Below are 17787 nucleotides of genomic sequence, written 5' to 3' on the forward strand. Positions count from 1 at the left end.
GCCACCTTTTTCCTCCTATTTTTCGCTCCGGTTCATGTTGTCCATGTGCTCTGCCCCTTTCATTTCTGGTACAGGTTTGCAGAGGCCGGTGGTGGTGCATTTAAAGAAGGTGACGGTGCCAACTGCTCTGTAGCAGGTCGTGAAGCTCCCAGATCACATACTGTGTGTTTTGCAAGCACAAGTGCATGCGTGACCGTCTGCCGTGGTTAACAAGCCCACCTGGGTCAAACACGCGTTTAAAATACTTTAACGCTTCAGATGCCGCTAAGACTGAAAAAACTCCAGATCCCCAAGAACCTTCACCCAAACGCGTTAAAAACCGACACGCACAGCTGCACGAAAGTTGTCGGTAATGTGTTGGAATTTTAGGTTGAAGGGTTAAAGTATTTCAAATAACTATTTCACCCAGCTCTATTACGGAGTCAAGAGGCTGTGGGGAGGTTACTAACACAGGTTGCACGTTTGAGGGGAGGCTGGGCAGTGGCATGATCTTGGTTTAATGAGATGGGTGTGTTTCGGATCTTCTCCTGGGCCTCGGCAAGCGTGCGCTTCCTCCGGGCCCCGTGCAGGTGTTGGGGCGAGTCGGGCGGGGTCGCGGGTGCACCGTAGCTAACCAGGTTATCCTCACGGCAGGGAAGATGACCGCGGCCCAGAGGAAGCCTCGGCCGGCCGGCCTCCCCAAACCCGCCGAGCCGGACCCCCCGGCGGCCGCGCAGCCCGTCGCCCGGCAACAGCTGCAGCGCCGCCTCCCCATCATCCCTAGCACCATCAGGCTGCCCCACGGGGTCCGCACCCTCCCGTCAGTGCAGGCTCTGCCCCTGCGTGCCGCCCGCTCCTTCTCCCTGGTGAAGAGGCGAGACCAGCCGGCACGCCGCAAAGACAGCATCCAATCCCTGTACATCGTCCCCGGCCAGGAGGCCTACCCCTCTCCCCCCGCCGCCTGCTCCTCCTCCTCCCCCCCCGCGTCCAGCGACTGGCAGCTCGCCAAAGTCACCCGCCGCTTCTCGGACCCCGACATCCCGTACATCGATGACGAGGCCTAGCCGGAGACTGAGCGTGCTCGGGAGCGCAGGAGAGGACCCCGGATACTGTTACCGCCATCGTCCCCGCTGCCCCTGTGTGTCTAATTGTGATAGAGTTGTGATCACGATAATAATGAAAACCCATGTTGTCTCTCCAAGCACTTTTTCTATACTATAACTGTAAAGTTTTATTACAAAAAAAGACAGATTGAAAATTGAGCTGCATTTTAGGCAGCAACTAAGACGTTAATATGGACCAATTTTTTTTTTCATTTTTTGCTGTCTTTTCTTCAGAATGGGACTAACGTTACCTAAGGCAAGTTGAGTTCCACCTTTCCTTTTCTTTTCTTTGCATCGTGCACTGTGTCTGGGGTCCAAGCAGAGTTCTACTCAAAGTGTGCCTTACAGTTTTCTTGTTCTTTTTTCTTTTTAAATTCCATTCCTTGTCTGGTTATCCGTTTTATTTGGCTGAAGGGGTTTGTTCGGATTCCATGCTGTAGGTACAACTGAATCGACTTGTTCCAATGTTACAGTTATTTTAGCCTTTTTAAATGTTTTTTTTTCCTCTCGTGTTGCTTCGGCGCGTTGTCTGCCTGGCTGCTGCTCCCCACTCCCCCGTTCGCCTCGGAAAGAAGAAATGACACGGACGGACTTCCTTCCTCAAAGGGAAAAGGGGCGCTATGGCGGGGGCGCTGGCCACTGGGCTCTCTCGGACAGGGGAAGGCCAAACCGCACGGGTTTGCTGCTTCTGACGTGTGCGAGGCTCCGCTCGCTCCCTCAGTCTCGTGGGGGGGTGGGTGGTGATCTGTAAACCCGGGGGTGCAGTCGTGCTCTGTCACGTTATCACTAATGTCATTTGGGTGCAATTGTTGTTTGGTGAATGTTATTGGTGGCGTGATTAAATGGCACCACCCTCCTAATAACAGTTATTGGTTGTTTGAAGATGGAGTGTGTTAATATTCACCCCCCCTGCTTTTCATTGAATCTTCCACAAAGACACCTCAGCAGCTTCCCTTCTGTTCCTTTCCAGCCACCAACCGCCAGGTTATATACAGCAACTGAAATGCCAATAAGACAGCCTTGCTGTGAGCGGTAATCTTTTACTGTTCGATGGGACCAGAGATCGCCAAGCTTTTGCTGCGTCATCACAAGTTGAAACATTCCTCAACATAACAGGACATGTCATTCGCTTCCATTCCACACTACTGTATGTTCGCTTGAATTCCACGAGTAATCAAAATGGCAAAACCGCTTGTATATAGTGCCTTAAATGAATGGCACATGTTGATCCAGTCTTTCAGATGCCGTGTGTCTTTAAAGACCGTCGATACAAGGGTCAGTTTGTGTTCTGCCGCGTGTGGAATGTGTTTAACGTGGTCGATCTAGAACTCCTCCAATTCGTTGTTCATTAACTTCTTCCTGGATGTGTCGCTGTCCTCTTACATTTTCCCTTGCTCCTGTCACATTCCCGCTGTCCATAATCCACCATATGAAAAATATGGCAATAAATTGACATTATAGTATTTAATTATTTAAAAATCAGATGCTGTCATGAGGCTTTAAATTGGCCGAAGTTTTTAGCCGTGACAATTGAGAATCCGGAACTGAAAAGAAGACAATGCACGCGACCGCCTGACTGAAACCGTTTTCAGAATGTTTTTAAAACGCTTGCTGCTTTGCATTTTTTCCATGGCCCGAATGGCTCGTCGGGCTTCAGGCTCAGAGGATTATAAATGTTGGATGCTCTTCACCCTGCTCACTTTAAATGGTCTTTGTGCTGGAATACAAACTTTGATTCTGGGTCCTCTGTCTTTGTGGAAAGTGTGTGAGACTGTTGTAAAAATGTGTTGAATGTCTGTGTTTTAGTTGGCCAAAGCATTTGGTATGGTGCACACGGCATACCGATGTTACCAGAACATTCTGAGCGCCTGTGCTTAACGGACCCGTGAGATGTCGTGTGCGTGGCATGAGGTTCCGTACCTGCAGAGGACACCTTGTTGAGGCAGAAGTGGATTAGCATCAAGACCGCCTCATGTGCCGTGCAGGCAGAGATTCTTTTTAATATGTATTTTAGTTGATTTTCATTTTTATCTATGGTTACAAATGGCATACAGATGTTTTGCATGTGGTCTAGAATGCTCTCTCTCTCTGGTGTACTTCTCAGTTTCTCTCCTGGAATTTGATACAGTTGTATGAAAAGAATGAGTGTTTTGACAGTAAAGTATGAGCTCGTTTGACAGTAAAGTAGCAAGTAGATTAACTGATTTATGTATTTTCCTTTTCTGTTTATGTATGCTATTCATCTTTGACAGATTGTTTTTTTTTTTTTTTTGTTTTTTTTTGTTGTTCTGGTGAGGACGAGCAAGAATAAAGTTTCAGTGCCAGTGTCTTTGGCATGTTTCAGTGTTTCATACATTTTTACTCTGGAGAAACTGTTAATTATATCGGAAAGTGACAAAGTCATCTCTGTTATACATTTTACAACCGTAACCGTTTCATCCCAAGGACTGCTTTTTCTGTGTTGCAGTAAAGACTATGGGCCTGTAGCCCAGTGTTAAAAGCCTGTGCTCTTATTAAAGGCTTTGTGAGGGTTCGTTTATGCAGGTAAGTGTGCGTTTTGCTTCAGTGGGAAGGAAAGACGTGTCGAGTATTGCAAGTTTTGGTCGTGCTTCTGAAAGTATTTGAAGTATGTCTGTTGAAATATGTCCTTTGTTGCTTCAAGTTATATACAGAGGAAATTATTTCTGGCAGAAAGAGTAAGATCTGCTCAATGGGAGCCTGTTTGGAAAATTAATTTCATAACACGAGCTTTGATCCAAGAGTTGTTGGGCGTATCGCATTGCTACTTTATTACAGTCAACACAAGACTATGTGGTCATACAAGTCATATTTGATTGAACAGACTATATATTCAACAATAATTAATACAACTGACTATAGCGTAATGGATCTCAACTGAAGTTGAATGCATTTGGAAGATTCATCTACAGCTGTAGCTTCACTACACGCGTATTTGTGATGTCAGTTTGTGGTAGTGTTTGCCGGGTCCTCCACAGTTCGTATTTCTGGAGTACCCGAAGCAGTGTTGCAGTGATGGGACCGGCCTACGAATATAATTTGACATTGAGTTGCAAGAGAAAATGGGAACAAGATTCCTTTTGAAAATGCAAATTTGTATTTAATATAATTCTTAACATATGTTTGGAGATCTGCATGCTCTATACTCCTGCTTGGCCACTGACTGTGTAACCCTATGCTCAAAACATTCAATAGGTTGCCACGGTGATGTGATCTTCACCACATCACCTTGACCGTGGATTTTTCCAGAAGAGTACGCAAAAGAAAAAGGAGAAAGTGTGCTTGTTTTCTGTACAGTAAAGCAGATGTCTATCTTTCAGACAACTTAATCTCTCCGGCAGTGCCAATGTAGCTGTCGAGGAGTGACCTGCTCATTTTTGGCAAATGTTCCTGGCGTTTATATATGGGTTCACTGGAAAAATGTCCATATTAGTGAAAAACAGGGCTGTGTAAGTATCGTAATTTGACCTTAAATTACAGCGTGTGCATAATTGTAGGTTTTTGAAACCCATGCTGAGAAATAAAAGGGTCAGTTGGTCTTCAGGCGTGGGCTGAAAACTCAACTCTTCCGGCTCTTCCCAGCCTACAGGCTTTCTGACTACTGTTCACAGCAATCATGAAACTTGTGTTTTAGTTACAGAAATTTTTTCGCTCAAGTTCATTGTCTTCTGTGACTGCCATTTCTTGCTATCAAATGATCACAACTGATGTGAAAATGCCAAAGGCAATATCAAAATATCTATACAAATTCTTATTCTTTGCCATTTCACATAGTGAGGCTTGCGCTATACAGTTCAACAAACCTGAAAAATAACTTGCATGCTTATTTCCATGCATCCCACAAGTGCTCCACCAGCATGCTGTTCCATGGAAGTTTTATAGTGCATGTAGCATTTGACCATGCTCTGTCATTGGTGAATGCGAGGGCATTTTTTGTGACAACAGGTATTGCGTGAGAACATTGTAGAACTGCTGTGGAGCCATCAATAAAAGCCAAGTGTTTTCTGCATCCGTGCTGTATTGCAACCCACATATCACATCTCTGGTTCTGAAACAGTGCAACTGTCCATTCATTTTTGGACCACTGTCTACCAACTGCCGTGCCAGAGTAAACGTGAAGCTCTGAGAACATCACTTTGGGCCTACATGTTTTTGTGTTTGGCCTGTTTGTTGTTGTTTTTTTGGGAATGCCCGTTTCGCAAATGTGTCTGTGCGTTACCCTTTATAGGACATCAAGTACAAACCAACATGTCAGTGCTAAATTCTGATTCTCTCATTTAGCAGTACTGAATTTGGAGCTGTGTGGGAGTTGGTCTGGTTGAGATTTCCTTCCTCAAGATGGCTTCTTATATATATACATACATATATATATATATAATATATACACACACACACTCACCGGCCACTTCATTAGGTGACAGGAGTGGCACCCGGTGTGGTCTTCTGCTGCTGTAGTCCATCTGCTTCAAAGTTTGATGTGGTGTGCATTCAGAGATGCTCCTCTGCATACCTCGGTTGTAACGAGTGGTTATTTGAGTTACTGTTACCTTTCTATCAGCTCAAACTAGTCTAGTCATTCTCCTGACCTCTGCCATCAACAAGGCATTTTCACCCAGAGAACTGCCGCTCACTGGATATTTTCTCTTTTTCGGACCATTCTCTGTGAACCCTAGAGATGGTTGTGCATGAAAATCCCAGTAGATCAGCAGTTTCTGAAATACTCAAACCAGCCCGTCTGTCACCAACAACCATGCCACGTTCAAAGTCACTTAAATCACCTTTCTTCCCCATTCTGATGCTTTGTTTGAACTTCAGCAGATCGTCTTGACCATGTCTACATGCCTAAATGTATTGAGTTGCTGACACATGATTGGCTGATTAGATATTTGCGTTAACGGGTGCAGTTTGCAGTTGAACAGGTGTACCTAATGAAGTGGTCGGTGAGTGTATACACACACACACACACACACACAATAGCACTGGGTCCCTGGAAGAGGAATTAGTTGTGCTCAGATGTGTTGAAGGAACCACTAGCAGGTACTCTTCAGCAGTACTTTGTCTGTAGATTGTGTGAGACAGCATCTGCTATCTCACGCTGCTTCATCAGATAGCAAATCATATATTATACTCAGTAGACATCTGTTTAAAAAAATTTAAGAAAATAAATGAGAAAAGAAATATGTGACTGTCAGATGTATAGTAGTTGTCAGAAGGTGGGCAAGAAGGGATGGGGAAAGCAGGATTGTTCTCTAGATCAATTGAATCAAATGGGAGGATTTATCACAAGAACACGGGATACTGTTCTTTGACAGCAGTGGTGATACACAACTGCCGTGGCTGTTGCTGGTATGTGTTGAACCTGCCAGATTGTTTTGTTGCCTCAATATGATCTTCTTTTCTGGTTGGTGCTCAACCCTGGGTGATGTACATGGTTCAAATGGCATGATATGTCTAACTCTAACCCTAACTACAATCCTAACACGAACCCCAAACCCTAACCTTATAACCCAAGCCCTAGCCGTAACCCTAACCCTAACCCCAACCCCAACTCTAACCCCAGTCCTAACCTTCAACCCTAACCCTAACCCCAACCCCAACTCTAACCCCAGTTCTGACCTTTAACCCTAAACCTAACCCCAACCCCAGTCCTGACCTTTAACCCTAACTCCAACCCTAACCCTAATGCTAGCCCGAACCCTAACCCTAGCCCAAACCCTAAACCTAACCCTAACATAACCCTAACCCTATCCCTAACCCTAACTACAATCCTAACACGAACCCCTAACCCTAACCCCAACCCCAGTCCTGACCTTTAACCCTAACCCTAACCCTAACCCTAGAGCGAACCCTACCCCTAACTACAATCCTAACACGAACCCCAAACCCTAACCCCAACCCTAACCCTAGCCCAAACCCCAACCCCAGTCCTGACCTTTAACCCTAACCCCAACCCTAACCCTAGAGCGAACCCTAACCCTAACTACAATCCTAACACGAACCCCTAACCCTAACCCCTAACCTCTAACCCTAGCCCTAACCCTAACTCTAGGCCTAACCCTAACCAGTAACCCTAACCCTTACCCTATCCCCAACCCCTCTACTGAGCAGTCTTTCATAAACAATAAATAATCTAGCAAACAAGTAACTCAATCGTAATAAACGTTTACAAATCTGTTTGAAAAGTTATTATAGAAGAAGCCCCCACCCATTCACCTTCCAACTGCTTAGACTGTAGTATGGAGATTGAACATGTGAGTATAATGCCCAGTCAGGCATTGAGAATGACCAGCGCAATCTCGCGGTAATCATTCGCTGTTTACTCGGCCCATGTTCATCCTCCCGTCAAATGGTTAATTAAACTATAACATATAACAGAGTCTATAAAAAACTATAACCTTATAAATAATATAGCAAAGCAATAATTTAATCTTAATAAACCGTTTTGAAAAGTTAATATAGAACAAACCCCTGCCCGCTCGCCCTCCAACTCCTTAGACTGTAGTATGGAAGTTTAACATGTGAGTATAATGCCCAGTCAGGCATTGTGAATGACCAGCGCAATCTCGCGGTAATCACTCGCTGTTTACTCTGCCCATGTTCATCCTCCCGTTAAATGGTTAATTAAACCATGATATTTAACGAAGTATTTATTAAATAACAACCTTATAAATGATCTAGCAAATTAATATAAACTGTTTACAAAATCTATTTTAAAAGTTCATTTTAAAAAATCCTCACCCACTCGCCCTCCAACTCCTTTGACTGTAGTATGGAAGTTGAACATGTGAGTATAATTCCCAGTCAGGCATTGAGAATGACCAGCGCAATCTCGCGGCTCATTCCGTGTTTACTCTCCCTATGTTCATCCTCCTGTTAAATGGTTAATCAAACTATAATATTTAACGGAGTCATAAAATTGTATACATTGTAACAGAGGTTGACTGGTTGAGTGTAGTGTCCAATCGGGTGTCTCATCGTCTGATCGTCCGTTTGTCCGTTTGTCCGTTCGTTCGTCAGTTCGTGTTTTTGAGTCGCTCTGTCTGGTCGCATGCTCGGCCATTCACCCGTCCAATTGCCCGCCTGCTCGATCGATCGGTTGTTCGTGCTTTCGGCCGTTCACCCACTTCCGTTCGATTGCTCGGCTGTTCGATCGTCCGTTCGTTCGTTCGTCGGTCCGGGCTTTTGAAAGTGTTCGTCTGGTCGCCAGTTTAACCATTCATTTGTGCAATCGCCCGACTACTCGTTCGGCCGATCGGGCTTTCGGCAGCTCGTACGTTCGTTGGGTCATCTCGCGGGTCATGATTCCTATTGTGCTCACCATAATCACCCTCTCGTTAAAACATTAAATCATGTAGCCTACATGGTAGCATGGAGGTGGACTGGTTGAGTATATTGTCCAAGGACAATGGAAAGTAGCCAGCGCAATCCCGCGGCGAAAGACTCCTCATTACTCCCCAGAACATACTCCCGTTAAATTAGCAAACCTTCATCCGGGATTACAGCCAAGACTGAGAGTTGTGCTCGACAGGCGTAGGCCTGTGCATTGCCCTTGGTCTCCCCCGACCAACAACGCAGTCCATGTACTGTGATGGGGGGAGCCGTTGTAATGTTCTACACCCTAACCCTAAGCCTAAACCTAAGCCCTAACCCTTCAAATATTGAACTGTGCCGATTCTTTCAAAGCCTGACAATTATTCTTAAAAACAACATGCATCATACTTATCTGAACATACAGTGGAGCCTAATTATAACCTGTAAACGCATAATTACCTTAAATCATAGAGAAGTTATCCTGTATTACCACCGCCCATAAGAACAACATTAGATGGCTGTACATATTGTAACCAAACTGAATTAAAGGGGCTATGCTACCCTGTGTCATTTACTAAAGCAATGGTTGCTATATATAGGACAGGTCTACATTATGGGAACAAATGTGAAGCCTGAACAGATGTGTTTTAGATGGTGTTGCAAGATGGAAGGTAATTATGCCATTCTGACAATTATAGTGATTCATTCCCTCACGTGAGGGAAAATGAGGAAACGGATGAGGCGATTATGCTAAGTGTGACTTGGCTTGTTTAGGCCCACCGTCATGGGTGCAAATACCATACTTGCTGTGATACATTTTGAGTCAATACTTCTGAGGCAATACTGGGTGATCGACAGCTGTATTTTTAATCACTCAGTGTAACAGCTTTCCATTGCATCTCTCCTGGTAGCCTATTTATTGTAAAAATTGTAGCGTTTTATATGTGCAACTTATTATGTGCAACTGTCATCTACCGCCCCCCAGGTCCCCTGGGAAATTTTCTGGAAGAGCTTGACATCCTGCTCAGCTCCTTCCCTGAGAATGGTGCCCCCCTCATCCTCCTCGGAGACTTCAATATTCACCTTGAAGCCTCCCAGTCTGCAGCCTTCCTTCCACTACTCCACTCCTTCGACCTCTCCCTCCAGCACTCTCCCCCAACCCACAAGGCTGGCAACCTCCTCGACCTCGTATTTTTGAGGAACACCACCTGCACTGGCCTAAACGTCACCCCTCTCCATACCTCTGATCATCATTTTGTTTCCTTCTCACTCCCCCTTCCCTCCCACCCACACCCCTTCTCTCCACCCAGCCCTACTGTCTCTGTCCGCCGTAACCTGTGCGCCCTTTCTCCCTCCTCTCTTGCCCCTTGTGTCACTGCCTCCCTCCCCCCTCTTGATGTCTTCTCTGCCCTTCCCTCTGACTCGGCCTCTGACACCCTGCTATCATCACTCTCCACTGCCATTAATACCCTCTGTCCTCTTGTCTCCAGGCCCACACGCCCATCTCCTCCATGCCCGTGGCTGACTGACGTTCTGCGATCTTCCAGGACTGCCCTGCGTGCAGCAGAGCGGAACTGGAAGAAGTCTAGAATGCCAACGGACCTCTCTGCCTACCAGTCCCTACTGAACTCCTTCTCCTCAGCAGTTGCCACTGCCAAGGCAACATACTACCACTCTAAAATACACAAATCTATTGCTAACCCCAGGCAACTGTTTTCAATTTTCTCCTCTCTCCTCAGTAAACCCTCACCTCCAACTCAGACCTCCCTTACTGCTGAAGACTTCGCAGCCTTCTTCGAAGCAAAGGTCACACTCATCCGCAGCTCCCTTGACCCTCCCGACTCCCCACCCTTCCCTCCCCCCATCCCCTCTATGACCCTCCCCACATTCTCCACCTTCTCCCCACTCTCTCTCCCTGATGTCTCCCAACTCTTGCTCTCCCACCGTCCCACCACCTGTGCCCTTGATCCCCTCCCCTCTACCCTCCTCCAGCTGATCTCACCAGAGATCATCCCCTTCATCGCCCACCTGATTAACTCCTCCCTGACTTCTGGCACCTTCCCGTCATCTTTCAAAAGAGCCCACATCACCCCCATTCTGAAGAAACCAACACTGGACCCCTGCCTCACCCAGAACTACAGACCGGTATCCCTTCTTCCATTCCTATCTAAAACTCTCGAACGTGCTGCGTCTAACCAACTTTCCTCTTTTCTTTCTAAGCATAACCTCCAAGACCCTCAGCAGTCTGGTTTCAGACCCGGTCACTCGACGGAGACTGCCCTGCTCTCCGTCACTGAGTCTCTCCACGCAGCACACGCAGCATCCCGTTCATCTGTCCTAATTCTTCTTGACCTCTCAGCTGCCTTCGACACCGTTGACCATCCTACACTTCTGTCTTCCCTGACAGAATTGGGAATTTGCGGACCAGCCCTCAACTGGATTGCGTCCTATCTCTCCGGCCGCTCCTTCCAGGTTGCCTGGGCCGGTGCAGTATCAGCTCCTCGTCCCCTCACAACTGGGGTCCCTCAGGGCTCTGTCCTTGGTCCCCTCCTCTTTTCTCTGTATACTAGGTCCCTTGGCCCTGTTATTGCCGCCCATGGCATGTCATATCATCTCTATGCAGATGATATTCAACTTTTCTACTCTTTCTCTCCCACAGACACTCAGGTCTCCGATCGCATATCCGCCTGCCTGAGTGACATCCAGAGCTGGATGACCAAACACCAGCTCAAGCTCAACACAAGCAAAACGGAACTTCTCCATATTCCTTCTCTTACCTCTCCCACTTCTCATCTGCCCATTTCTTTAGGAGACACTCCCCTACACCCTTCACAGAGTGCCCGAAATCTTGGAGTTGTGCTCGACAACAGGCTGTCACTCTCTGAGTATATCGCGGCAACCACCCGGTCGTGCAGGTTCATCCTGTACAATATCCGCAGAATAAGACCACTCCTCACCAATTATTCCACACAGCTCCTGGTCCAGGCCATGATACTGTCACGTCTGGACTACTGCAACTCCCTCCTGGCTGGCCTCCCAGCATCAGCCACCAGACCCCTTCAGCTCATCCAGAATGCAGCAGCACGTCTGGTTTACAACCTCCCTCGTGACTCCCACGTCACTCCCCTCCTCATCTCCCTCCACTGGCTACCAGTGCAAGCTCGCATCCGGTTTAAGACACTGGTGCTTGCTTTCCAAGCAGTCAAGGGGTCAGCTCCTGGTTATCTGCAGAAGATGATCAGACCCTACAAGCCGGCCAGATCGCTCCGATCGGCTACTACAGGGCGGCTGATTCCTCCCCCAACACGAGCAGCAACAAGGTCTCGACTCTTTGCAGTTCTGGCCCCACGATGGTGGAACGATCTTCCAGTGGAGGTCAGAACAGCAGAGTGTCTGAGCACCTTCAAACGGAAACTCAAGACGCACCTCTTCTCTGTGTACCTCTCTCCTCTTCCCTAAACCCCCTCCCATAACTTAAAAAAAAAAAAAAAAAAAAAAAAAAAAAAAAAAAAATTTTTGGTTCAGACTATCTTGTTTCTCCTTAATGTATGCATCATAGTAAAGGCTTTTTATCTGCATGTTGTTCAATGGACTTAAGTGGACTTGATCCTGAGTTTTGGTTACACTGTTGTAAGTCGCTCTGGATAAGAGCGTCAGCTAAATGCCTATAATGTAATGTAATGTATTATTTCTCACTCATCTATATTAGCCACGCCTCAATATTTGGACTGAATAGCCTGCCATTATTATACATTTTGTGTAATCTCCCTTTCTGTGTCACACAATAATCAAGGATTATTGGAGCGCGACGTCAGAGTATGCGTTGGTCTCTATTTGAAGCTTTCACTCAATGTCCAGTGCCATTCTGAACCACTGGACTCCGCTATGAACCTGCTAACGTGTACATGAAATGTCCCCAATCTTCGGAAACACGTTCAAAAACACTTGTTGGTGGCGTAAAGCGGGCGGGGCTAACGAAGATGGCAGACCCACTCATAGACCGTGGACAAAAATGAATAGATGACTTCTGCAAATAAGATTTCTAGGCTTGGATGACAAACGTAGTTTCCCCCCAATCACGTTAGGATACAGTTATGTTTGCCCTTCGCAACTTCCAATCGTGTTCATGTGTTGTGTAAGTGATGAGGGTTCTGGGTTGTTCAGGAAGATGGGGCTAAGTGAGGTGGGGAGATAGGAAATCATTGAAATCATTTTACATTTTCGGAGTCCTGAAATATATGTTCCTTTTCTGTCAACAAGAATGGATACAAGTTAACAATGACTGGAGAAAAAAAGAAGAAAAAGCGGCTGAACCGCAGCATTCTTTTGGCGAAGAAAATTATAATAAAAGATGGAGGCAGTGTGAGTTAAATATTTATTTCTCTCTGGTGGACTAGCCAACGTTAACATTATAAAAACGTAGTTTTGTTATAAAACGTATGATAGCTAATGTTACTCAGTGTGTTTGCTCGATATTTTATTTAGCTAGCAAGCTAACTTATAAGCGACATCTGTGTTGTTCTGTCCTAGAAGATTGGCAATTGAAGCCGTCTTGGTAGCTGAGCAATGGTTACTGCATATAAAAGGAAAGTAGCCAGTGCTACATCAGATGAATGCTAGCTAGCTATACCGTTACTTGCTTAACGTTAGCTAAACAAACCTATTGAATAGCTATGTACGTGGAAGAGGGTGGGGATAGTTTATGTTGACTTGTGCTGGGTATCCCATATGTTTCACTTGCTAACTAGCGCATAGAATTGAATAATATTGGCTAGCGTTAGTCTATCTGCTTCGTTAGCTAACCAGAATTGGGAAACAATTGGCTTACAGGCTCTCTAACATTAGCTAGCATTACCTAGCTTGCTGTTTTTCTAGTAGCTAGCTAGCTGGCAAACTTAGCGCCTGGTGATTGCATTAAACCATATGTTGGCAGTACTTGCAAGCTAGGCTAACCAGAAACATAATGGTAACGGGCTAACCAAGTTTAGATACTAGTAGTAAATATAACTTGAATGACGGCGTTTAGAACATGTCTTGACGTTATTGGTTTTTTCAGCAAGCTAGCATTGCTTGTAGATAGCTGACTAGTTTACCTATGGTTGTAGCTGGCTGGATATTTGTCTAGCAGTGCACTTAAACTGGCTAAACTAAAGTCAACTTTCAAGTTACGATTTTTCTATTCATACCTAGTTTATTAGAATTGCACTATGCATTTAAGACACGGTAACATATGGCTAGTGGTGTTTGTCAAGTGAACCTGCATTATGGGCAATTGATATAATAATGGCCCAGTTTTGTTGGCTAACTAGCTGGCTGCTAGCTTACTTTTCCCATTTCAAAACATTTTAAAACACACGTTACCTGCTAGCAATTTAAGTACCATTATAGTTGGTTAATGGTGGAAATTGAACTGTCAACTAGCTTGCCAGCCCACTGGTTGTCTGCAATAGTTTGAATTAGTCTGAAGTAACATAGCTTGCTAATGTGCTTGGTTACATTATCATGGTAACTGGTTTTGTTGTCCAGATGGACTGAGAGAGGGGCCAAGAGGGTGTCTTGTTTACCTTAGATTGGGTAGCTACCTGCATTAAAATCTTTGTTCCGGTTGACGTGGGGCGTGTGGATTTATAAGAAAAAGAGAAAACTTGTTACAAATTCCCGTGAATGTAATCAGATCAAAAAGAAAGCATACGTGTATGATTATGCGATTACTGGTCTGTCTCCACTGTCAAACGTTTTATTTGGCAGGTTATACGATAAAGTCAGGTGATACACAGTGCGTTAAAAATAAGGAGAATTTTATGTGGTTATATTCTTCTACTGCGATTACTGTAATGCGAGTGGTTTCCTAAGTTATGCTCCTCTTGTTATGGCTCTAAAAGGTCTGCTCCTTAGAAAAAATCAACCAAACATAAGCATCCTTTCTTTTAACATTTTTACATCTATGCCATATGACAGTCATGTGCTTAACAGGTTCTTTCCTCTCATAGCTTAAATTGTAAATTCTGTGATTGATTCAGATAAGTTTCCCACAGTCCCAACTTTTGACTTTGTAAAGTAAAATGGTTCCTAAGTACTGTTTTCCATATTAAATGTAATAGCCTGCAGTCAGTTTGTTTTTGCATTGGGAGTTATTTTTCTGACTGATAACAAATCCGCAAATTGATTGAAATTTGCCATGGCTAAGTACATATAAGCTATTATTTTGTTGTCCTGATTTATACATTCTGGATTACAATTTCACATTGAGCCATACAGCAAACTACAGCCCTGTTCTTAGCTTTTCATTTGCAGTCAATCGACCCTGATTGGCTTAGTTCACAGGACATATTATACTATCATCAACATTAAATGTAGACTGTAGTTAACTTTTTAAAATCGCAGTTGTGCATTTTTGAGCATGGGCACTGTTGTTAAATTTCCTGCTGTTGGGCAATAGAACGACTGTGCACTATTCTCTTTGAGCTGGAATGTTCATCGTGGTTGGAGATGATACATTTCGAGCTCATTCTATTCCCTGTTCTTTCACCTGTCTAATTGGGCAATGTTAGACAGGCCGTCACCATTCAGGACCTACACCAGGCTGCCAAGGTTTCATCTCCATCATCAGAGATCCTTTATTCACGTTCTTTTATTTCAAATTCTGCCTTACCCTTTAGCAGAGTGAATTGTGCTTTTGAGGGCAAGCGGTTTAACCGTTGACCCTGTGCAAATGACTTTTAGTTTTTAGAGAGTAAACAGAACCTGTTCCAGAAACACCCTTGGCTGAAGTTTATCTGCTCGGTGGCTTGAATTTCGAAAATTCTCGCCCCTGAATACTTTGGAAGCTCACATGATGATGATGGTCCACATAATGGCTTATTGTCCTAATTTAAAACCAAACTTTCCTGCTTTTATTTAATTTTGTTTTCACTGCTTCCTGTAAATTGAACTGTTCATTTTATTCAGTTTTGTTTAGATTTTTGTTTAGGCTGCCTTTTATTATCAGTGCTCTGTAAAGCTTCTTGCTAATTTGAAAAACATTAGGCTATATTGAAATTCATTATTGTTTTTAATGCAGTGTATGTAAATGATAGGTGAGGGCGATCCAGGTTAAGTGCTTGAAGAAAGAAACACAGTTTTTTAATGACCGTGGAGGGGATGGGGGAAGCACTGCTGAGAATGCTACCTTCTGTAGCGAAGACCAGCTCGACGGCAGGCAGGAAAGTTTAGGGTTAGCATCTCAGTGTAATGGCTCTACCTCCAGGCCGGCTGCAGTTAGCGCCCGGTCCCGTTTCCCTCTGCGCTAACAGCCCGTCTCTCCTCCCGCAGCCCCAGGGGATCGGCGAGCCCAGCGTGTATCACGCGGTGGTGGTCATCTTCCTGGAGTTCTTCGCCTGGGGGTTGCTCACCACGCCGATGCTCACGGTAAGCGCGCCGCGCGGTACAGGAGAGGAGAGCCCCTGTTGTCCCCCAGCCTCCTGCTCTCCTGCTCTTAGCACTTCTGGAAGCGCCTGTCCAGGAGAGGAGCACCAGTATATGCGTAAATGAATCTTAATCAGACAGAGGGACAGGATGACACATGCGCCGGTTTGTGAACCATTACATTACATTACAGGCATTTAGCAGACGCTCTTGTCCAGAGCGACTTACACAACTTTTGCATAGCAAAGCCCCCTTCGTCTGGACATGCTCTGGTGCGCAGGATAGGTGAAATAATATTAAACACAGATTTCATATGAGTGCATTGTAGGCCTGCTCATTCCTGTTTTTGGAGGTCTAATGTACAGTAGGTTTTCATTTCAACCCTAATTTGGCACAGCTGATTCTACTAATTAGCAGCTCAACAAGTTCTCTATCTGTTGAATTAGGTGTGCTTTGTTACGGTTGGACTGAAAACCTAGAGAACGGTAGATCTCCAGGAACAGGGCTGGGCAGCCCTGGAGTATTTTCATGAAGTAAAAGCATGAAGCACTTTAATAAAAATAATAATAACAAGGCCAGTTTATGAGGCAGCACCCGGCAATGGATCCAGTGAGAAAGGCTAGTAGCCTTTAAAGCTGTGTGTTGCCTGTGTGTATATGCAACATATATTTTGTGTGGACATCTACATCATACCCAAAGCAAGGCTCTGTGCCTCTTAAATGCACAGATATACCTCACCTCTCGATGTGAGCGTCTCTCCCTCCTTCGCTGTCTGACAGGGCTTGTGGGAGAGAGCTCTTTGTCTGCCTGGCGCTCCTGCAGGGGTTGTCAGCGTGCGTGGACGCTGTGTCTAGGCTGTGTCTTATCTCCTGGGGGGGGGATCTGGAGCCTCAGCCTCTCCCAAAGCCCCTCTTCATGAGGAGCAGCGAGTCTTTCACCCACACAAAGGCTCTGACTCCACAGTTAGACTAATAAAGTCAAAGCCCTGCATTGAATTATTCATAATTATCATTTTGTTAGACTGATCCCTGCCCAAGATGGATGAATGTATATTTCTCCCCCCTACTTCTTCTGGTTGAGTTCTGAGCTTGTACCATAGAATGTACATATGAACTCAGATACCCCCCTGCCTAAGACAGTTGAATGTATACTTTGGTTTATTGCCTCTCTACTTCTGAAGATTGAGTCTGGAGGTGCACCAGAAAGTAAATAACCAAGTGGACCCAAAGTAGTCAGGGGGGTTTCAAAAAAATGTCCTATTACAAAAGGTGGGCTTGAATGAAAAGGTTTAGGAACCACTGTCCTAGTGTACGTGGCAGAGGTCCAGGTCAAGCATTGTCCAGGCAGACGTTTGGTCTGCAGGAGATTCCTCAGCTCATCCAGGTGTTAGGCCAGCCCTGTGGAACTGCCGACCTGCTGTTGCTTTGCGTTTTCACCGTGTGCAGTGTGTGCAGCGCGGTAACCTTTTTGAACAAACGCTGGAAAATTCCTAATGCGGATTCAATTCCCCAAATATAAATACGATTATGCGAGTTAACGATGTGTAACGCGGTGATGCTGGAGGTTTCGGTGGCCGCTTCGTTTGGAGAGAGGGGCTGCAGCGGGGCGGGCTTGTGTAGCGGCTCAGACGGGAGCACCCCCTGTCCCCCCTGTCCCCCCGCCCCGCCCGCGCTGCCTGAGCTGGAACAGAGTCCTCAGCAGCCCGTGACATTTCTCACCGTCCTGCTGAGGCACACACAGCAGTCACACGGCCTTATTGGAGGTGTCTGATTGTGTTCTTTAAAAGGCTGGTTCCCCATGGAGCCCTGGCTCCCTGTGAAATGGCAGGCTGCAGCCTCTATCAGCAAGGCAGGGGAACCCCAGACATGAGCCTGTTGTGGGGAAGCTGAGAGAGCCAGAGGGCCTTGTGTGTGGTTTTGAGTGAAGTTAGGGCCGCGTGGCATTTCTGAAGGACCTCCACAGCTGTGAGACC

At 45.6% G+C, this 17787-nt stretch overlaps 2 protein-coding genes across 11 annotated transcripts in view; both read left to right on the forward strand.

Annotated features, from left to right (window-relative positions):
* The window catches only part of LOC118225161 (unconventional myosin-IXb), a 66603-nt gene extending 63192 nt beyond the window's left edge, over positions 1-3411 (forward strand). For 6 of the 10 annotated variants that reach the window (XM_035413223.1, XM_035413225.1, XM_035413227.1 and 3 more), the window contains one exon: positions 634-3411. In XM_035413223.1, the coding sequence (XP_035269114.1) occupies positions 634-1043 (410 nt within the window). In that variant the 3' untranslated portion in view covers positions 1044-3411. Of the gene's footprint in view, positions 1-74; positions 137-633 lie in introns of all 10 variants that reach the window. The other 4 variants (XM_035413230.1, XM_035413231.1, XM_035413232.1 and 1 more) reach the window with 2 other exon arrangements.
* A 9134-nt stretch (positions 3412-12545) lies between these two features.
* The window catches only part of mfsd14a1 (major facilitator superfamily domain containing 14A 1), an 18256-nt gene continuing 13014 nt past the window's right edge, over positions 12546-17787 (forward strand). The window contains exons 1-2 of the mRNA XM_035414891.1: positions 12546-12773; positions 15723-15818. Coding sequence (XP_035270782.1) covers positions 12690-12773; positions 15723-15818 — 180 coding nt within the window. The 5' untranslated portion in view covers positions 12546-12689. The remainder of the gene's footprint in view (positions 12774-15722; positions 15819-17787) is intronic.

The sequence above is a fragment of the Anguilla anguilla genome, chromosome 4, assembly GCF_013347855.1.
Source record: "Anguilla anguilla isolate fAngAng1 chromosome 4, fAngAng1.pri, whole genome shotgun sequence".
Lineage (NCBI taxonomy): Eukaryota > Metazoa > Chordata > Actinopteri > Anguilliformes > Anguillidae > Anguilla > Anguilla anguilla.